Source organism: Halichoerus grypus, chromosome 5 (genome assembly GCF_964656455.1).
Source record: "Halichoerus grypus chromosome 5, mHalGry1.hap1.1, whole genome shotgun sequence".
Lineage (NCBI taxonomy): Eukaryota > Metazoa > Chordata > Mammalia > Carnivora > Phocidae > Halichoerus > Halichoerus grypus.
In genome coordinates this window covers 90,525,583-90,548,801 of record NC_135716.1, presented here as the reverse complement: position 1 = coordinate 90,548,801, position 23,219 = coordinate 90,525,583, and the positions used below count along the sequence as shown (strand labels likewise).

The following is a 23,219-nucleotide window of genomic DNA, read 5'->3' as shown; positions in this document are numbered from 1 at the left end:
TCTGTTTTTTGTCTGCCTGATATAGCTGTGTCTGATAGATCCGTTAAAACCTCCCACTCAGACAGTGGGCTTGTCAATTTCTCTTTGTAATGCTGGTGGGTTTGCTTTCTGTAATTGAAAGCTATGTTATTAGGTACATTCAACTTCTTGGTAGTGACCCTCTTTATTTCATTTGGTTTAAAAGATTTTTTTGTCTGATATTACAATGCTTCATCAGCTTTCTTTTTGATAGCATTTTATCCTTTTATATCCAGTATTTCTGTAGTTTAGTTTGTGTGTCATTTGCTAGCATTGTATACCTGAATGTTATTTTTTTTTTTTTTAAGATTTTATTTATTTATTTGACAGAGAGACAGAAAGAGAGCACGAGTAGGCAGAGCGGCAGGCAGAGGGAGAGGGAGAAGCAAGCTCTCCGCTGAGCAGGGAGCCCTATGCCGGGCTTGATGCCAGGACCCTGGGACCATTCATGACCCCAGCCGAAGGTAGCCGCTTACCTGACTGAGCCACCCAGGTGCCCCCTGAATGTTATTTTAAACCAACCTAATAATCTGTCCTTTAATAAGTCATTTAAATCTGTTTAGTTAATGTACTTGCTAATATATTTGTGCTTAATTTTACTATTCCATTTTGTGTGTGTACTTTCTTTTTTTCTCCTTCTCTGCCTTCTATTCAATGATCAGTTTTCTATGTCAAATTTCTTCAACCCTTGGCCATTTCTTTTCTCTCTGCAGGTTTAGAAGCTCTAGATCAGCTTTTTATTAATATAAAATTTCCTATAGACAAAGCATTCAGACAAAGTCATTATTTCTATACATCTCCCAAGAGGTTTAGCATGCTTCAGTCATCCACTGTACATTTCCTTTCTTCCTGTCATTTTTTTTTAACACTAAAGTAGTTATTTTTAATTTTACCGTCACATTTTATTAATTCCCTCCCTCATCAGTATCTTGTATCCTGTGCTTTCCCTCTGGGCTTATTTTTCTTATTGGGAAAGGACATTCTTCCTTCTTCCATAGTTCTTTTGGTGTAGGTCTGTGGGTGGTAAATGCTGTTAGTCTTTTATTGAAAATGTCTTTGTCTTGATCTCTCCCTTAAATGGAAATCAAATTCTTGCTTGATAGTGTTCCATTCAACTTTTAAGATACTCAACTGTCTTCTTGTTTCTGTTGTTGCCTTTGATAACTCTAGCTATAGTCTCTAACCAATGTTTTCCCTTTGGTAACTTGTAGATAACCATTGTTTTTCCCTTGGTAACTTGAGAGACTTTATCTTCATCCTTATAGCCCTGTAGTTTCTCTATAATGCCACAAAAGTGTGAGTTTACTTTTATTTATCTTGCTTGCTACACAAGGTGTTCTGATGTTTTGATTAGAAAACCTTCAGTCATTTCTTCTTTTAAGGTAGAGTTTCTCCATGCTGCCCTTCAGTTTTTCCTTCTGGAACTCCTATGAGACATGTGTTGGAGCCACTCCATAGAATCCCCATGAATCTTAACTTTTTTGCTTCCATTTTATAATCTCTTTATTTTTCTATGCTGTGTTCTGGGTGAATTATTCAGTACATCCCTTTAATTCATTACTTTTTCTCTTCAACTTTGGCCAGTTCCAGACTTAAAGCCATCTATTGATTTTCTCATTTCAGTGACCATATTTTTATTTTTAAGATTTCTATTAGTTCTTTTTCACATTTATCTATTATTTAATCAGCTTGTATTTGTTCCCTAATTTCTTGTCCATTTAAAATGTCCCTAATTTTTTGTCATTTATCACTTTGAGAATGCCAAAATATTAATTTAAAAATCTCTGTCAGTTCTATAGAGTTAATTTTATCTGAAGTAAATTCATTTTCTGAGTGTTCATTATGTTGGCCATCTTTCTTAGTATTAGATATCAATATGTGTTTGGAACTTGGTGGTCAGGCTCATTTTGGGTGGGAAGTTTTCACTTGCTGTTTCCTGTTTTGTTTTAGCTTAGTGTTGGTTTTTCTGTGTGTTTTGTTTTGTTTTTCCCTCTCACACATTCTGTGCTCACCCCTCCATGTTCAGTGATTTTTGTCTCCACCTGCCTCCCTGGATCTCCATTCTAGAATTGGGTCTCATGTTGGCATTTTGATGCTTCCACCCCACAGTGATATTGGGGATATTGCAGAACCAATCACTTGGCCAGCTGCTTGGCTTGGTTCCTGATTTTAAGGCTGTCTTTGTCCTTCTGCTTCCCCAGGTGGTGGGTTGGCAGCAGTTTATTTTCAGCCTCCTTTCGTGAGCTTCTGACTTCAAGAATCAAGCCTGGTTCCTGTCTTCCACCTTATTTGGAGCATCTTTAGTTCCTGTCACCTTGCAGGAGACAAAAATCTTGGCTTTCAAACCTGAGAACCTCAGGTTTGAAACCTCAGTAGGCCTGTGGCATCAGACTGCTTTGGGCTTTTTATTCCATTTCTGATCTATGAGAAGGGTTATTTGTTTTTGAGCCTGGTTGTGCCTTTTTGGTTTTTCTCTTTCTATATTTTAATTATCATTACTCTTTGTGTGGAGTAAAGGGAATGGATCAAAGCATGACCTTACTGTACCAACCACTTGAGCAGAAATCCTTCTATGTTTACCTCTCTGGCTTTATCTCTCACCACCCTTCCCTCTACAATCTATGTTCTGGCCATAATTAATTACTTTAGAGGATCAATAAATTGTATGCTCTTTCTCCCCAGCCCAGCCCTGAGTTTTGGATGAAATAAGACATAGAGGACAGTCAAGTGGAGATTTTTTAAAATGTCAGCTTTATTATAGATAAGCTAATAAAGAACAGGGTTCTGGATCTATAACCCAAAAGGGTTTGCTGACATTTTGTGCCAGCTCCTAATCCCCACAGAATGTAGCCTCAGAACAGCCTACAAAGGGGAAGGTTGGGTCTGCAAAGCAGACTTGTTTACCCAAGATCATTGTCTGCATTACTCTGGGGCAGAAGGGGAACAGGAAGAGGATGAATCCTCACTAATTAGGGCCTTTTAATAGATTAGCTCCATCCAGTCAAGAACTATGAACCAATGAATGCAATGGTACTTACCAATCAAGAAACTCACTCTTGAGTGTGAAGGATAGCGGTGTAAGGAGCCAAAAGTCATATCTTAATGGAACACCTCCTACCCACTCCCTGGAAAAATGGGGCCAGGGGAAAGGAGGCGCCCCTAACACATGCCATGTTCTTTCTCCTTCTTCCAAGTCTTTTCTTTCACCTGCCAACGCCTTCCCATCCTGATGCCTATCATAAAAACCGTAGTTAATATTTACTGAATCCCTGTTACGAGGAAGTACAACCCTATAAGGTATGTGTTTTTATTTTAATCTTATGGATGAAGAAACTAAGCATAAGGAGGGATTCCAATATTTCCAAGGTCACACAGGTAAATGGCAGAGGCAGGATTAGGCCCAAGGTTCTCTTAGTTCCAGAGCCTATATACTTTATATTATATGCAGCTGCCCTCCATATTTTATTCACCTTCGGATATTTAGAACAGGGCATAGCATCAGTAGAGAGTGGATGCTCAATAATATTTAATGAATGAACATATAAATCAATGAAACATTCTCAAGTTAACTGCCTTGAGTGGATTAAAAACAACCTTAATATGAGGATTTATAAAGAATGTTTAGCTTCCTTTAGCATAGACTGATTTTTATAAAGGTGGATGTGAGCATCCATTGGAAGGTTTCTGTGGGGGTTACTAAGGTCTGTTGTCACTTGTGTCCAGCCTTTTCAATTTTAGGTTTTCTCCTCCAGCTGCTCAAGAAGACAGTTGTTCTCTCTTGGGTGTATCCCACTTTTGTCCCTGGCCCAAGCCTGTTGGCCTCCTGAAAGAGTGGTCCTTTACATTGGTAAGACTACTGATGCTTCTTCGCATACTATGGGCAGCCAGAGCACCTCCATGCAGACATGCTGTGTATCAGTCAAGACTCTTTTTACATTGCAAGCTGCAGAAATGAATTCTGATGAAAAAAGAAATGTGTAGGCTTGTGTAACGGAGAAGTTCAAAGGATGAACTAGCCTTGGATATGGCTGGATTCAGAGCAGAAGTAATTTATATGAGCCCAGTGTAGCTTAAGATTCTGGGTTCCTCCTTGCTTGGCCCTATCTTGGGCTCTGGGAGAGGCCCCAGCAATGTGTTTACGTAGGAATAGGTTTTTCTAAAATTTGAAAATTTCACTTTCCCAGTTGGGAGAGTACTGGGGGATTAGGGCCAGCCGAAGAGTAAGCAGGGAAGGGTTCTGGATAAGTGGCAGGAAAAGCAACAAGGGGTTCCTGTGCATTCTCTGCTCCTTAGGTTGAAGCACCAACCTTCTCTCCTCCTGGTTAAAGGCTCAGTTCAGGTGGCAGTTGATTCAGGAGCCTTCCCCAACACACTCCCAATCTCCCTCCTCTCACTCTGGTGCCCTTTCAGTGTTCCCATGAACCCCTGGGGCTCTATTCTAACATCATCGTCCCCCCCCTCGCCGCCATTTGTAATTGCCAGTGTTCAGCTCTCTCTCCACACTAGACTGTGAGTTGGTTGAAATAGGGATTCTGACTTATTTTTCCAAATCTCTAGCACCTCGTAGGGTATGTCGCATAGTAGTCCTTCAACAAATATGTCTTTTATGAGCAAATGAACCTTAAAGACTTAGGCTCAGTGAGACACCTGAAGCTTTTATGGCTTTGCTGATTTTCATAGAGCTAACTTGAGAGTTTCATAACATTGAACTTCAGTTTATCCCTGCCCTCTGAGGAAGAAAGCTTCAAAGAATAATGTGAAAACAGAAAGAACAATGCCAAAGCCTGGTTCTCTATGCATTTAGTGGTCATGTCTGGTAATTTCTCCTCTAACATCTTTCTTGGATATTTGGGAACCAGTTGAAACTAAGAAGGTACAGGTTATGTAAGTAAAACAAAAGCTTTTTTTTTTTTTTTTTGCATATCAGGTGTATATATATTTTTTCTCTAGCATGTAACTTCAACTTAACTGAAAACACAGCGAGGTGGTGTGTGTGTGTGTGTATGTGATAGGTGTTAAAATTGTTTTGATAATGGAAAAGTTAACATATGATTGAATAAATTCAAATAACTTTTACACTGTAATATGTAAGTGGATCTCAGTAATGATCCTATACATCCAAAATATGTAGGGGTAAATTTTGTTTTGTTAGTAATTTAATAAGTCAATTTACTGAAATATCAATTAATGTATATGGATTTATAAAAGGGAAATCATCTCTTTATCTGCCACTTTGGAATCTTGTCTATACCTTTGATTAAAGCATAACTGCTCTTTGAAAATGAGATATTCTCTTTGCACTCTCTAGAATGAGATCCTTCCCTGTTTTATATATACGCTCTGCTTTCTGTTGATTGCCCCCAGATGTGTTTTCACCTTGATACAACTGAGTCCACCTATTTGAAATCTGACCTCAACTTTCTCAGGTACCAGTTTAACATTATTCCATAAAAGGAACACAAACAGAACACATGGGGAAAATCAAATGTAATACCAGCATCTTAACACAACAGTTATACTTCTTTTTCAAATCTTCCCTTTTAATCTTTTTTTTTAATAAGATTTTATTCATTTATTCATGAGAGACAGAGAGAGAGAGAGGCAGAGGCAGAGGGAGAAGCAGGTTCCCCGCCGAGCAGGGAGCCCGATGCAGGGCTCGATCCCAGGACCCTGGGATCATGACCGGAGCCGAAGGCAGACGCCCAACCGCGTGAGCCACCCAGGTGCTCCCCCTTTTAATCTTTTATATGCATATTTTTATATACTTGTAATCATATTTATGAATGCATCTGCAACTTGCTTTAAGGAAACCCAACAAAACGGTGCTGATTCTTCTGCAACTTATTTGAAAGGGACCTAGTCTCTAGAAGAGAATACATGCACACACTAAATATATATGTGATTTTTTTTACATGCTACTTTTTGATGCTTGGGTAGGATTATAATAAAATAACTGACAGCATCAATGGCTTCAGAATTGCAGACTGAACTTAAACATCTACAATAACCCCAAATTTAAATAATGCTGTTTTTACTCTCATGAAGAAAAAATGAATTTTGCAGGAAGGCAAGGACAAGAAAGAAGGGGCACATATAAGACTTTTCCAGAAGCTATGAGGTTGAGCCTGCCAAAGTCACACTAGGTTGTGGCAGGTTTCCTATGATTGATCTCTCTGTGGTTAATGATTTAGTGTCAACTTAGATATTTACTTTGCAAGACACATAACTTGCTATGTCATTCATAGCTCAGTATTTATTTTCCCTCATCTTTTCATGGGAAAGAATGACCTGACCAGTAGGAAACCCATGTTTCTTCAAATCCTTTGGCTTCCGGAGAGGCTCAGCATTAGAAACTTATTCATAAAATTGGCACATTTTATTTTTTATTTTATTTTTTTTAAAGATTTTATTTATTTGAGAGAGAGAATGAGATAGAGAGAGAGAGAGCATGAGAGGGGCAGGGTCAGAGGGAGAAGCAGACTCCCTGCTGAGCAGGGAGCCCGATGCGGGACTCGATCCCGGGACTCCGGGATCATGACCTGAGCCGAAGGCAGTCGCTTAACCAACTGAGCCACCCAGGCGCCCCTAAAATTGCCACATTTTATAGAGATACTTCAGGAAGGCAGGGCGTTTCTTATACCTACTCTTGACAAGTGTCCAACACAAACCTCACTTTGGATTCAGCACACTTTACTGCCAGCATGACTGGGTGAACGGGGGACCCTCCGTTAACATTTTTATCTGTTTGATTTGGTGAAGCATGGTCAACCACAATGACTTCTTTTGTCATACTGTAGGTAGTTAGATAGCAGAGCTTCTGAAAATAGTGCAGACTAGAATGTACTTTGAGTTGTGCCAATGAGCATGAGGATTTATTTATTTATTTATTGCTTGATTTTTGAGCTAAGACTGTCTTTTTCTCCCCTGCCATTTAAGGGCCTCCTCTCCAATCCCCAGCCATCAGTAAGGATGCCTAGAGGGAATGACAACTTATCTTAATATTAGAGTAAAACTCAATGTGAAAGTAAGTTGCAAGCGACAATACATATATATTATAAAACATTCTTTCGGACTTAATCACAACATGGTTCTTCTCAATATTATAGATGAAGGAATCGACTAGATTGTTTTTAAGCCCGAATTTAAACAATATTGCCCTTTTGGGTTTTAGAACCTCCTCGATCATACTTATCTTTTTTTACGGGAGTGGTGGTGGTGAGGAGTGAGATGACTGGAAAACGTATTGCAGAAATTGAATCATGAAGAGGCCGCTTTCATATAAGGTCATATGGGCTGGTGTCACCCATTCCGCAGAATGGAAACCTAACGGAAAGGACAAGGTCGCCATTTTTAACACAGAGCCTGGCACATGGTCGGTGCTCGAGTCTCGGGTGCCCAGCAATGTGCACATGGGCTACATGGAAGAAGTTTGAGATCCTGCCGTTGGGCCCTAGGGACCGACGGTCTATACCAGAAGACAAGACTCCCATGGAGCAAGATTAAACGCCAGAGCCCGTTCATTCCGCGAAGCCTTAACTGCGGCGAACCCTTCGCGACCCGAGCCCTCCTCCCGCTCCCCAAGGCCGGGCCAATGCCACCAACTGGCGATGGCAAGGCGCCTGGCAGCGGCAATCTTGGCAGCCGGGAGCTGGGGGCGAACCGCGCCCACCGCGCGCCCAGACGCCGGCAGCTGGACGCTTCCGGGGGGCGCGCGGGCGCTGGAGCCCGCAGCGGCGCGAGGCCGGAGCGCGGGCCGGGCGGGGCGGGGCCCGGAGCGTGCGCGCGCACCTCACACTCCGGCGCCCGGGGACGCCCACTCGCGAGTCAGGGCGGCAGGCCGGCCCGCGCCTTCCACCCCCCCCCCCTTCTCGCACCCCCGGGTCCCCTGCAGGCGTGTGCCCAACGGGCGTCGGCCCTCTGCTGTCTGCGCTCTCCGGGCCTAGGAGGCAGGGGCTGACGACCGGGCCGCAGCCCCGCACCGCGTGGACGCGCCGCCTCTCCCGCACCCGCCGCCAGAGCAAGCTGCTGCGAGCGACCGGAGGCGGCGCCGAGGAGGCCCCCACGGCAGCCCGCGGCCGGCGAGGACGGAGACGGAGCCGACCTCTGCTCGCCCGAGGCGCGGCCGCTCCTGCGCGCCCGGGGACGCCGCCTCCCCAGCGCCGAGCGAGGAATGAGCAGGCGCCTGCCCCGGGCTCTCGGACTGAGGGGCCGCGGCTCGACTTCTTCCCGCGCCGCGGAGCGGCGGGGGCCCGGTCACCGCGGCCGGGCGCGGCGGGGTCAGCGGCGGCCTCGTCCGGGGAGCAGGCGCCGGGGTTAACTTCGGCGGCGGCGGCGAGCGGGAGGAGGAGCCGGGCGGGGGCGGCCGCCGCGCCTCCCCTCCCCCTGCACACGCCGGGGCTTCTCAGTGGCCGCCCGAGGAGGAAGTTCCGCTCCCCGCCAGACCCGTGCGCTAGCAACAGCGGCGGCGGCAGCGGCGGCTGCGAGGGCGCAGGCATTTGGGGCGCGAATGCCCTTCGCGCCGGCCGTCGAGGGGGCAGCGGCGGAGCTCTCCCCGAAGCGTGGAGCCTGGGGGCGGTGTCGGGAGGCGCGGGCGTGCAAGACTCCCTTCCCGCGGCTTCGCCCGGCGCCGCCGCTTCGCCTTCCCGGCGAGGCGGGAGACCTCCTTCCTTCCCTGTTGGCAGACTTCCGAGGAGCCCCTTATTTTTCCACCACCGAGGTGAACAGGTTCTGGAATCGAAGCATCAGAGGTGGTTAAGTGCACCTTCTGCAACTCCTCGGATCTGGTCAGTCTCCCTTTGGGGCGGGAGACCACATTGGAGCATCTCACTGGGGTGCAGGAATGGAAGACCCCACCTTGCATCCTTTCTGCAGTGTTGCTTGCCTCATCTACTCTTAGGAATGAAGAGGAGACTTGTGATAACCCGATGAGGTACTGAAAACCAAATGGCAGAGAAAATATTACAGGACACAAACTAGTGATCGTGTGGGGGCCACGCTCGTTTCTGAATGTAATTGGACGAGCGTGAAAGAGGTGCCCTATTAAAAAGCACAGGAGTCCTTTAAGAGGAGTAAAATTGAGTTTTTCCATTTTTTTGCCAAGATTTTGGAGACTGTTCAATGTATTGTACGTTTGATATAAGATGAGAACTTTGTAAGATATTCTGTTCAAGAGCGTAAACGATGACTACCCCGGCCCTGCTGCCCTTATCTGGACGAAGGATACCACCTCTGAACCTGGGGCCGCCTTCCTTCCCACATCACAGGGCTACCTTGAGACTTTCCGAGAAGTTTATCCTCCTCCTTATTCTAAGTGCCTTCATCACCCTGTGTTTTGGGGCATTCTTCTTCCTTCCAGACTCTTCAAAACACAAACGCTTTGATCTGGGTTTGGAAGATGTGTTAATTCCTCATGTAGATGCCAGCAAAGGGGCTAAAAACCCTGGAGTCTTCCTGATCCATGGACCTGATGAACATAGACACAGGTTTGTTTATTTCAGAAGTTTTGGTATTAACATTTGGCAGAGCAGGGTATGGTTTATTGCATCAAATCTGTCTTATTATTATTTTTTTTAGTAAGATGTAATTTTCCCTGAGTCGTTAAGAGTTGTAGTTATTTCAAAACTGGTGGAATAAAACCATGGACTGGAAGGGCTCCTAGAGCCCCATTTAAAGTGCAGCTCCTTTGTTTTATATAGGAGAAACCTTTGAGCTCAGCGATATTAGGTCTGATGTGACCAATTGGGAGGTAGGAAAATTTAATCTAAAGAAATGATCACCTATGCTGCGTCTTCATTTATTAGAATGTGTTGCATTCAGTCATAGTCCCACCCTGTGAAATAGACCCATTGAATCCTTACAGCTTCTGAGTTCTCTTCCAAAGGGCTCTTATTCTCTAGCTTGTAGTTAAAGATCAGTAATGAATCTTACCTTTTTAGGAAGACAAACTATGGACAGAATATACCTGTCCTTTCTTAGCATGCAAAAATACCCTGATTTCTTTTATTTTCAGGGGATCTGTTTTGGTACGCCATGTGGAAATCAGTTATGTTAAAAATATCATTGAATTTTACAGTCATTTCACTTTGTGTCTTGTAGAAAGATTTGGTTATGTTTTTAAATTTTTTATTTTTTTTTAATATGTGGGTTGGAGTGTGTCAAGTAACTTTTGCAATATGGTTGATGAAAGGGTTCACATTCTTTCAAATCACCAAATTTGAGGAGAGCTGTTGGGTGAGTATAGCCAAATTAGGATAAAATAGGAGCTCTAGTGTTTATCTCTTTAAATCATTTATGCAATTTGTGTCAAAAGAAGAGTTTGGGAAAGTAGTTTACTTTTCTCAAACCTATACATATTTTTTTGACCTGCTAAGTCCCCTTTTTCCTGTTTCTTAAAATAATTTTTGAGTACGTGGAAAAAAAAACAAACCATATACTTGAATTCTGTTTTCAACTGACATTAGTTTTCACTTTTTATTAAGCAGGAGTTGAAGAAGCTTTTAGGTTCAGATGTGAGCCTAAGTTAAATACTTGGGATAATGCAATGTTGTAATGACAGCTGGTTTTTCCTTTTTCTCAATCTTGTTAATGCACTATTTGCTTCCCGATTCTTTGACTTTTGGCTGAACCTTGTGGTGTAGTTACTTCTAAAATTGTTTCAAGCCATTATTTTGTAACTAAATTTGGACTTTTTGCCATCATTTTCAACTTCCGTACTCTTTCGCATCAGTTTCTTTTATTTTTGCTCTTTGTGACTTCGAGAAAAATCTGATCTGTGAAATATGTTGCTGAAAAATTAACACTGAAAGTAGTGTTTTCCTGGAGAACCTTATTTCCCATGATTTTTATACAAGCTATGATAAATATTTGAGAATAAAGGGTGTTAAGACTGGCTTCAGATTTCTTTGAGAGCCACACTTTAACATTACTGAACTCTATTATTACACTAATCTGTCATGTACTAAACAGTTTATATTTTGTGTGGTCTAAAGGTTAAAAAATATACAGTATATGGCAACATTCTAGTTTAAAAACATTCATTAGGAAAATTCTCTCCAGGCGCCTGACTGGCTCAGTCATTAAGCGTCTGCCTTGGCCTCAGGTCATGATCCCAGGGTCCTGGAATTAAGCCCCGCATCAGGCACCTTGCTCAGTGGGAAGCCTGCTTCTCCCTCTCCCACTCCCCCTGCTTGTTTTCCCTCTCTCGCTGTGTCTGTCAAATAAATAAAATCTTTAAAAAAAAAGAAAATTCTCGGTTAAGTGTAGTTAAAATGTAAGATTTGAAAAAAAAAGATTTGAATGAGAATACAGATATGTCCATCTTATTTACATTTTTAAAAAGCCTACTTAGATCTCTTAAACAAGAATTCTTTTTTTTTTTTTTAAATATTTTATTTATTTATTTAATTGACACAGAGAGAGACAGCGAGAGAGGGAACACAAGCAGGGCGAGTGGGAGAGGGAGAAGTAGGCTTCCCGCAGAACATGGAGCCCGATGCGGGGCTTGATCCCGGGACCCTGGGATCATGACCTGAGCTGAAGGCAGTTGCTTAACCGACTGAGCCACCCAGGCGGCCCTCTTAAACAAGAATTCTTAAGTTTATATAACCTGTGAATATTTTGCTTTGTGTATTGTTATCCAAACTATTGGGTTCCTGAGTTGGGAGCTTTGGTTGGTTATTGAGTTCTAATAGTAAGGGATTGTGAGCCAGATCCTGAGTTTTGGATAGTAAGAGCCCGGGTTGCAAATGATACATGTGAAAATTTATTCAAACTGCTTAGTTCCTGAATTTTGGAAAGCAAGGATTCAAATTGTGAGGGTTCCGGTGAAGAGGGATCCCTGTATTACCTTTGTACGTATTTCTGAGGTTATATCGGTTTATATTTGCTTGGTATGTTATCGGTTGTTGCTTATATCTGAAAGCACAATCTGTAGCAATTTCTAACATGGGCAATGAAGTACATTTCAAAATAGAGATCATTCAAATAATAAGTTTAAAATGTGAGACATAAAACATCAAGCTAATGTAGAAACAGCTCATTTAAAAATCATTCAGAAAGATAATATTTCAACAGGACTAGTTGGTGCTAAAATCATACCTATTTTGGGTGTGGTTCAAAAAAATCTTAATTTGAAAAATGCAAATTGATAATTTATCTTTATTTTGTGTATGTAGAAGGGTGCAGGGTAGAGGGATGAGGAACCTTACTTTAATGGATAAGTAATGGAACATGAATCATGGCCATTATTTCTTATTCACAGTATTTAAGGGGTACTTGTTGAATTGACTTTTCTTTATTAATGAGTTAATTTAGTATTATAGTTAGGTGCTTAAGTTCTAGAGTCTTGACTGCATGGATTTATGCCCTCGTTTGTCACTGATTAGATGTATGATCTTGAAATTTTTAAACTCTGTGCCTAAGCTGCTTCCCCTGGATGACGTTGGCATCTACTTTACAGATTGTTGTAGTGAATGAGACAGTACATGTAAAGTGCTCAAAATATCCTAGTATTTAGTAAGTGCTCAGTAAAGATTAGCAGTTATTGTTACTGGTAATTATAGTTTTAATTGAATTATTTTAATTTTGAGACCACTTTAAATACTGTACATGTTTCTGAAAAGTTAGGAACAGATTAATATTTTAAAAGTATACTCAAACCTTGGTGTCTAAAGGAACATTTTATAACCAGAGTAGTTAGCAACAAATGTGTATTGCATGTCCACTGCGTGTCAGGCCCTGCTTTAATGGAGCTTCTCATCTAGGGGGATGATGGGCATTAAATAAATACATTTCTTTTCTTTTCTTTTTTTTTTAAAGATTTTATTTATTTATTTATTTGACAGAGAGGCACAGCGAGAGAGGGAACACAAGCAGGGGGAGTGGGAGAGGGAGAAGCAGGCTTCCCGCCGAGCAGGGAGCCCGATGCGGGGCTCCATCTGAGGACCCTGGGATCATGACCTGAGCCGAAGGCAGACGCTTAACAACTGAGCCACCCAGGCGCCCCTAAATACATACATTTATTTTCAAAGTGTGCTACGTGTTATGGAGCTGTACTCAGTGCTGTCGGGGCACATAATGGGTGTGATTTATCCTGTGGATTGGGGTTGGGGGGGCAGCCCATGGGAATAGGGAAGTTTTCATTGAGGAAGCAACGAATGGCTCAGATACTTAGAACAAGTAGATCGCTAAGTGAGGTGGAGATGTGGGAAAAAGTGATCAAAGCAGAGGATACCACATGTGTGAGAACCCTAAGAAAAAAGCCTGGCATCATTGAGGATCTGAGAAATGTTCAATATGGCTGGTGTAGAGATTTAGCAGTGTGGGGCTAGGCGAAGAGACTACTATGAGAGGTCAGATTTGGCCTCCTTGTTGTTCAGAAAGTATGAGTTAGTTGCCGGCCTTCACATATCAGGAGATTTCACATGAAAGTCTGGACTTCTGATTTCTCTTGAAAAAATTGGAGGATCTGGCAACACCCAAATGGGTATTTTCAGATGGCAGCCCTGAGCTGGATCTGGGCACAATACTGGAGAGTCTAGTTAAGTTTTTGGTGTTTATCCTGAGTACTATGGAAAGTCAGTGAAGGGTTTTCATTAAAGCAAAGCAATGACATAATCATTTTTTAAAAATTTAAATAATCACTATGGTTGCATTGTAAACACTGGATTGGAGAGGAGCAGGAGGGCATGTGAAATTAGGAGAGGCTAGGCCACAGAAGAGATTGGCTTAGACGACAGTGGTGATAATGGAGAAGGAGAGAAATTCGTGGAGAAGAGTGGTTGATTCAAGAGATGTTAATGTGTTAAGTTTCACAGAAATTGATAGTTGATCAAATATGGGGGCTAAGGTAGGAGAGGAGAGAGTCCAGGATAACTCCCAGTTTCTGGGTGACATGCTATGGATTACTAGGAAATATATACCATACGGAATTAATACTTTAATTTATATAATTGATAATATGTGAATTTGAGATAAAGAGAAATGAGAAATGAGAGAACCTGTATGTTCCCTTCTATTAAGTGGTTCACAAATAACCCATAGTTCTCAGATGACGATAATGTAAAGTGCGTGGTTTGATGTTGATGACAGTCATTTTTAGCATCTGTGATTTCAGGGTAACCAAAACAGGTATTGGTCGTAAAACACATGAATGTTGTTACAAGTATATACTGATACACATAAAGTATGTTCACAATTTATGTACATAATAGACCTAATTGAAATTTTACTTACTAATTTCTTTCATAATTCTTGAAACTGACATTTGTTCTATATAATGGCATTATATAAATGGGCTTTGTGGTTTTGTTTTGTTTTTTAAATATTTATTTGAATTGCCAGTAAGTTTCATCCTCTAGTCAGGATTTTGTTAGTGTAACTTGAATACTTGAAAATACGTTAACTTCTGATAGTTTCCTCAAACAGAAAGAACAGGCTCTGGAGTTAGAAGGACCTAAAGTTGTGTATTGGTTTTACTAACTAGCTGTGAGACATTGTACTAGACATAATCACTCTAAACCTGTGCTGGCCAGTGTGTTTGTCACTAATGACACGTCCGTGTTGGACTTGAAATGTGTCTAGTCTGGATTGCAGTGTGCGTTTTTCAGTGAGAGTTTTTCAAGATTTTCATGTCATGATTTGCATTGTTGCTTGGTTCAGTTTTGCTTTTTATTGCAAGAGTAGAGATTTTAAATCTCACTGTCGTCATTTTAATTTTAATATCCTTCCCTCATTCCTCCTCCATGCCTTTTTCCGCCTTATCCTGTTAGGGAATTCTGCTCGTGTTTGGGGGAGGTCACATCATTTTATCCTGTTAAGTCTGCTGGGCTTTCCCTTGTAATGTATTTACCGTTTTTGTCTCATGGTTATTTTTCCCACTTGCCTTTACTCAGATGTGAAATCTGTTTATACTTGATATTTATCAACAGTCTGATGTAGATGCCTTGACTGTATGTATATGTATATAGACTTTGTTTACTTTTATTGAGTGAATAACGTTTTCACTTCTGTAGTTGGGGAACAAGTTGATCTGTGCACCTCTCAGTCTAATTTCCTCTACTCTGCTGTGATAGTAGCATCTTTAGTCCTCTCAACTGTTTTGGTGCCAGAGTACATTTTTATGTGATTCCTAAATTAAGAGTACAGTTGGCTGCATGGACAGCTACTGAGATTCTTCTTGTCTTGTCCATTACCACTTAGAAAGCAGTTTTTCATTGTTTCCCACACACTTCCCCCATCCTCCAGGAGTTGCTCTCTGACTGAACCTGATCAGTTAGATAATAAGGTAAGAATTGGGAAGAGAGTGGGGAAAGGCGGGTTGAACAGTGAGTGCTCTGTATGGAGGTCTCTGTCCCATTTTCCTATTGGGACAGACCTTTGGTCTCTGAGATCAGTTACAGTTGGGGTAGCGTAGTAGTTTGGGCATTTTTTGTTGCATGAGGTAAGGCTTGATTCTGTATAGTCTAAGTATGGTTATCAGTTAGTAAAGAATTCTTCCAAATTCTGATGTGATGGCTCTTATTTCTTCGATAGTCTGAGTTTTCATCATTTTCTGCATCTTTCCTTAAGTATTGATAGTGATCTGGAGGAGGCTGTATTTTGGCGCTGCCACTGCTCACCAGATGACATTTGATATATCCTTATTTAAAGTCAAAGTTTGATTCTAGACCAAGTGACAGTGACCTTGCTTTTATTACTTCAGCATTATCAAATCACTGAATATGTCGGTATATTTTTAATTCTCAGAAATGAATAAAGTATTAGAATGGCATGGTTAAAATGCAGAATGCCAAGGTATAAATTGTGATTTTCATGTTGGTCAGTGAGTGTTGGAAATTCCAGGAGATGATGCTCCGAAATTGAATGTTAATATATTAACAGTATTTATTGGATCAAGTTAAATGTTTTAAGGAAATCAAATTTGTTCAAGCATTAGTTTATTTGCTTTAAGAGCTATAATAGCCTTTCCAAAATTTCTCTTGGGTTTTATAAGGTGTTATAGGGCTATGAAATGTTTCTGTACTCTCATTAATATTTTTGGATTTTCTTATTTTAAAGGATCAAACAATCTAAGATTATTACTTCCAAATTATTAACATTGTCTTATGTAGGTTATGTAGTCTCTATAACATGTAGTTTGAAATTAGATTTTATTTTTTTTTATCAGCATTATTTATTGTAATTCTATGCTTCAGTTACTTTGAGTGATTTGCATTTAATCTTATTTCCTAATAGTGTTTTCTGATCTACAGGATTCTTGTTAGTATTAATTTATCCATTACAGCTGAGATTGCCCAAATCCTCTTATGGGTTTATTTCCTTACCTCCCCTGTCTGTAGGTAGTGTTTTTCCCAGGTACTTTATCTTTCTCATGTATGTCTGTGATTGCATATTTACAGTCTGTTTGCTTACTTCTCTGTCTCTCCTAAAAGAGCATGGGCTCCTTGAGGGCAAATAACTGTCTTTAATTTATCTTTATATGTCCAATGCTTGAAGTACATTTGGCCCTTAATAGAAGTATATACCTATTGAATAAATGATGTGCATGGCAAGGTGGCAAATTTCCTAAGAGAAGGTATAAACAAAACACAAGGAAGAATTGAGAGGTAAAATGCAGAAGGAGGAGGAAATGACGTCTTACAATGAGAAGCATAGAGTCTTTAATAAAGGCCATTTATAAAAAATAATTTAAAAAATTAACGAATAATTCCTATTGGCCCTATCTACAACATACTTATTCCTATAAATGTACCTAAGTTATTTTGCATGCCCCCACATTGAATTTCTCCTTCTTTAGGAAAAAAGGAAGAAAATAATAGAGAGCATGTGATAAATGTTTTCACACATTTAACCTTTAGTCTTTATGTCAGACCTGTAAGTTAGGTATTACTAACCTAATTTTTACAAATATAGCTATGAAATTAGATCATGCTGAAAGTTGGCACCTAAGAAACTAAACATCTCCAGTAGTCCCCCCACATCCGCGGTTTCACTTGCCTGGTTCTCAGTTACCTGCAGTCAGCTGCACTCTGGAAGCAGATGATCCTCCTTCTGACGTGTGTGAGGTCAGTAGCAGCCTGATACTAGGTCACAAGGCCTACATTCACCTCATCACGTAGGCATTTTATCATCACATCATCATCATCATAAGGGGAGTGCAGTACAATAAGGTATTTTGAGAGAGGGAGGGAGACCACATTCATGTAACATTTATTACAGTATATTGTTATTGTTGTCTTTTATTATGAGTTGTTTATCTTTTACTATTCCTTATTTATAAATTAAACTTTATCATAGGTATATATAGGAAAAAATGGTGAATATACAGGGTTTGTTACTATCTGTGGTTTCAGGCATCCTTTAGGGGTCTTGGAACTTACCTTCCACAGAGAAGGAGGATTTTTTTTTAAATCGGTAGTACCTGGTAAACATTAACTGGGCAAATGTTTTGTTTACTGTTGTTTGAAAATTATTTAAAAAATTAGCCTATGGTTTGGGCTGATGCTGTATATTAATTGGCCAGGACAATCATTTGCTGTTTTTAATTTCAAATAAATCAGAATTTTGCAAATTCTGTCAGAAAAGTTTATTTTGATTGCCGTTGAACCTCTGCTGGAAATTTTTCCTTTTAGAACATGGCTATAATGAAGAATGCACTGGAGATTTAGTTACAGATTAGGTTTTAGGATTTATTATAAGAAAAATCTTCTTCAAAGGGCATTCATTTCAGTGGTCTATCTTGGAATTTTATGTAGTCCAGAAGGAAGGCATCATTGCATATTTAAAAGAACATTGGGCTCAGTGTTAAGAGATAGGGGCTCTAGTTTCAGCATTGTCCTTACTTGCTGGAGTGTATTTAGATAAGCTATGACTTCCCTGCCTGATTTATGAAATGAGGGAATTGATTGAATCTTTAAAGATTCCTTCCAGCTCATACATATGAAATACTAATAATTTCATGAAGTAGGGAACTGAAAAATGTGGCAGTAATTTACTTCAAGATATTATAAATACTGTGAAAACAAAATGTGTTCTAAATAGGAATTAGCAGTGTCATTTTTACATGTAAAAATAAAGGTTAAAAACCATTTCATATGTGACTATAATTCACTTACATAATATCCTGATTCTGTAATGAAATTTGTACCAATTTAAAAAGTGTAAATGAATGAAATACTATTTTATAGTCTTGGTTCTCATAAGTTTGAAAGTATAATTTATTGAACATTTTTTTTGGAACATTTTATGTGCTGGCCTGGATGAAGGTAATAGGTATATTTAGAAAAGTATTTCGAGGTGTCATTTTTGAGCCCAGTTAACAATTCCGTCTTTTAATTTGCTGTCTAAGTCTTTAGGGTAGATGCTGTGGAAAACAGAGAGTCCCTGAATAATTCAGGCTTCAGATCTGTGAAGGCTCCTACTATTCTTGATGCAAAATTTTCTTTGATTTTCTAACCTTAATATTGAGAGATGCTGTTGAAAGTGTCTGTTCTCTTTTATTCCCCATATCTTAACAAGAACTTTAGGGACAAGTTATATAAGGAGTTAAAGAAACAAAAGGATATGAAGTAATCTGGAGACTACAAAGAACAATGTGTATATTGTTTTTCCTTTTACATTTTTGACATTTACATGTTTATAACATCAACCTCTATCACTTGTACAGATCTATTGGCCTTTCCTTTGTGATAATGATGTTACCATTAGAGAATATTGGTCACATTCATTTATTCAGCAAGTGTTTGTGAATATGTGCTAAGCATTATACCAAGTACTGGGGATTATAGAAGATTAGTTTTGACTTGGACACCACTGAAAAATTTAAATCTTAGATTCAGATCTTAACATCATTCTTAAAGTATGTATCATCATCTTTGGAGTCAGATTCTATGGGTCTTAGAGATACCTTCTCACCTAGATGAGACTTGGTGTATGCATTTAGGTCATTGGCATTTTTTGAGGGTTCAGATAGGTTATTGTCTTATCTTTCCTTCTCTCTGTTTTTTTCTAATGCATTTATGTCATTAATTTCTGCATTTCTGGAATATGGACTGTGTTATCTGGAAATAAGGTGCAATGTTCTATAGCTTTTTTCAGTCAGCATCTAGACTCTGGCATCTGAAAAAAATATGCCCACCAATTAAGATCTGGCATGATTGTATGTATTTATGTGTCTGAAACTGTGTAGATAGCTATATTGTGGTTATATTTGTAAGTTTATTTATAAAGTTATATGTGCATACATGACTTCTTAAATTATTTGGCAGTAAGATGGCATCTGATACAAGGTTTATATTTGGTATGTATCTGTTATGCATATAATAATAAATGTGAATAATTTTTCTGTTAATTAGTGATGCCATCAATAAACATTTACCTTCTCATGACCTGGATTTTTCCCTCTACTTAACAAGTAGAGTACTTAAAAAGATTGGTAATACCTCAAGTGCAGTGAACATTGAGCGACTGGCTCCTCTTGCACTTAGACTGTTTGTAGGTCTAGATTCATAGAGTTTCTGTGAAGAACAATTTGGTAGTATCAGCTAATTTAAAGTGCATATTCTTTGATTCAGCTCTTCTAAGAACTTATTCTTGGGAAATCATCACATCACTGCACAAAGAAATGTTCAAGAATATCCCCTGAAACTCTAACATGACATATTTAAATGATCTAAATGTCTGTCAACGGGGGATTACTTAAATAGATGATAATATATCCCAGTATGTGCATAGTTCTTTTTTCTTTTTTTTACCCCCTTATGGATCTTTCTGGTTATTCCCCAAAGCACTACACTGTTTTAATTTCATAGTTTTATAATAGTATGTTTTGATATCTGGTATAAATTCTCTATCATTATTTTGTACAAGAGTTATACGCATACATACAAGTCTTAACATAATATTAATGTAACTGTACCTGCTATTTAAAATGTTAACATTTTCCTATTTCAGCCAAAAATTACTCTTCTAGAGGCAAATTTCTGGCCTGAGTTAACATTGTCTTAAGTATATGATTTTATACTTCTGTAACATATATTGATAAAACTATCTATATAAATATAAATGCATAATTTTATATTGTTTTGCCTGTTCTTAAATATTATATATATCATTCTGCGAGTTTTTCTTTTTTGCTCAACATTTTTTTTTTAACAATTTATGTATGTTGATATTGGGCTGTGGTTCAATTATTTTATTCTCTTAGGCCATTTTATGACTTAATGATAGTCCATTTTTTCTCCATGGTAAAAACTTAATAATAGAACTACTGGGTTGTAAAGCTGGTGTATCACTGACTCAAAATTTTTTTTGCTAAATTGTCTGTAGAGTGGTTGTACCAATTTACACTCCTACCTGAATCTTCATAAGCCATAAACCATGGTATTGTTAGACTTTAAACATCTTTATTAATCTGATGCCAATTTTACTTTTTTTTTTTTTTTTTTTAAAGATTTTATTTATTTATTTGAGAGAGAGAGAGAGAGAGCACATGAGAGGGGGAGGGCCAGAGGAAGAAGCAGACTCCCCGCTGAGCAGGGAGCCTGATGCGGGACTCGATCCTGGAACTCCAGGATCATGACCTGAGCCGAAGGCAGTCGCTTAACCAACTGAGCCACCCAGGCGCCCGCCAATTTTACTTTTTATTTCCCTGATGACTAGTGAGGTGGAACTTTTTTTTTTTTAACATTGGTTGTTTGGGTTTCCCAGTCTTTGAATTGCTCGTTCACATTTTTTTTGTCAATTTTTCTTTTGGGTTTTTCTCCTTTTTCTTATTTGTATGAATTATTTATACATACTGACTGAATTCTTTGTTATGTGCATTACACATCTTCTTGACATGGATGCCTTATTTTTATATTTTGTTTATGGTTTCTTTAATGTTACAGAATTTAAAATTTTAATGTAATTGAAATTGTTAATATTTTTCTTCATGGTATTGCTTTTTGAATTTTGCTTAGGGAATGATTTAAACCCTGAAGTTATGGTGACCTGTATTTTCAGTTCTGGCAGTTTTAAAGTTTTGTTTTTCACACCTAGGGATTTAACTTACTACTTGGTTTTGATTTTTGTGTGTGATGAGGTAGGGATTGAGTTTATATTTTTTTTGTACAGGTGTCCAGTTTTCCCTGTGCTACTTATTGAAGAATCTGTCTTTTCCCATAGATTTGTAATGCTGTTTCTTCCATAAAACAATTTTTCGTATTTTCATAGGTTTGTTTCTGGGCTCTCTGTCCTTCTATTTCTTTTGGATGCGCATGATGTGCTGTTTTAGTAAGTGTAATAATGAGTGTAGCTTTTTTATATAAGTCTTGATATCAGGTAATGCTACTGACCGAATGCTTGTGTCCTCCCAAAATTCATATGTTGAAATCCTGATTCTTAGTGTGATGGTATGAGGAGGGTGGAGCCTTTGGAAGGTAATTAGGTTATGAGTGTGAAACCCTCATGAATGTGATTAGTGCCTTTATAAAAACATGTGAGAGAGCTTGCTTTCTCTCTCTGCCCATTCCACCATGTGAGGAGTTGGCAGTCTGCAACCTGGAAGAGGGTTCTCACCAGAACCTGACATACTGGCATCCTGATCATGGACTTCCAGCCTCTGCAACTATAAGAAATAAATTTTTGTTGTTTATAGGCCATTCACTCTGGTACTTTACTATGGCTGCACAAAGACGGGTAGGGTGGGTTTTACCTTGTTCGTTAAAATTGTGTTTGCCCTTCTTGAGTCTAAGCTCTTAAGTATTTCTTCAATCAAGGTAAATTTTGCATGACATAAAATCAGTCATCTTAAAGTGAACAATTTAGTGGCATTTAATACATTCACGGTGTTGTGCAATCACCGCCTCTGTGTAGTTCCAAAATATTTTCATACCCTAAAAGGAAGCTCCATACCCATTAAGCAGTTACTCCCCACTCCCTCTCCCCACCAGCCCCTGGCAAACTACCAGTCTGCTTTCTGTCTCTAAGGATTTACCTATTCTGGTAAATGTTATGACCCATGTGGCTTATATTTAACATAAATGGAATCATGCTATGTAAGACATTTTGTGTCTGGCTTCTTTCACTTATCATAATGTTTTTGAGACTAATCCGCATTGTAGCATGTGTCAGTACTTCATTCCTTTTTATGGCTGAGTGATACTCCATTGTTTGTATGGACAGTTTACAGTTTGTTTAGGCATTCCTCTGGTGATGGACAAGTTGGACTGTTTCCACCTTTTTGCTACTTTGAATAGTGCAGCTGTGAACACGTGTGTACATGTATTTGTTTAAGTATCTGTTTTTAATTCTTCTCTTGGGTATATCCCAAGGAGTGGAATTTCTGGGTCATATGGTAATTCTATGTTTAACATTTTGAGGAACTGCCAAACTGTTTTCCATGGCAGCTGAATCATTTTACCTTCCCATTAGCGACATCTGAAGGTTCCAATTTCTCCACATCCATGTCAACGTTTAAAAAAAAATTATATCCATCCTAATGTGTGTGAAATGGTATCTCATTGTAGTTTTCATTTGCATTTCCCCTCATGACTACTGATAATTGAACATCTTTTCATGTACTTATTGGCCATTTGTGTATCTTTTTTTTTAAAGATTTTATTTATTTATTTGAGAGAGAGAATGAGAGAGAGAGAGAGAGAGCACATGAGGGGGGGAGGGTCAGAGGGAGAAGCAGACTCCCTGCTGAGCAGGGAGCCCGATGCGGGACTCGATCCTGGAACTCCAGGATCATGACCTGAGCCGAAGGCAGTTGCTTAACCAACTGAGCCACCCAGGCACCCATTTGTGTATCTTTTTGAAAGAAATGTCCACCCAAGTACTTTGTCCCTTTAAAAAAATTGGGTGGTTTGTCCTTCTGTTATTGAGTGGTAAGACATATTTATATCTTCTGGATACTAGATCCTTATCAGATTGATGGTTTGTGAGTGTTTTTGCCCTTTCTGTAGATTATCTTTCACTTATCTTGGAAATGTTCTTTCATGTAAATAGTTTTTAATTTTGATGAAGCCCAATTTATTTTCTTTTGTTACTTATGCTTTTGGTGTCATTTAAGAGTTTATTACCGGGGCGCCTGGGTGGCTCAGTTGGTTAAGCGACTGCCTTCGGCCCAGCTCATGATCCTGGAGTCCCAGGATCGAGTCCCGCATCGGGCTCCCTGCTCGACAGGGAGTCTGCTTCTCCCTCTGACCCTCCTCCCTCTC

At 39.5% G+C, this 23,219-nt stretch overlaps 1 protein-coding gene across 3 annotated transcripts in view; it reads left to right on the top strand.

Annotated features, from left to right (window-relative positions):
• The window catches only part of MAN1A2 (mannosidase alpha class 1A member 2), a 251,056-nt gene that overhangs the window by 26,904 nt on the left and 200,933 nt on the right, over nt 1-23,219 (top strand). Inside the window, exon 1 of one of the 3 annotated variants that reach the window (XM_036071037.2) lies at nt 8,452-9,500. The exons of 1 other annotated variant lie outside the window; for it this stretch is intronic. In XM_036071037.2, coding sequence (XP_035926930.1) covers nt 9,199-9,500 — 302 coding nt within the window. In that variant the 5' untranslated portion in view covers nt 8,452-9,198. Of the gene's footprint in view, nt 1-8,451; nt 9,501-23,219 lie in introns of those variants that run through there. One more of the 3 variants, XM_036071038.2, reaches the window with a different exon arrangement.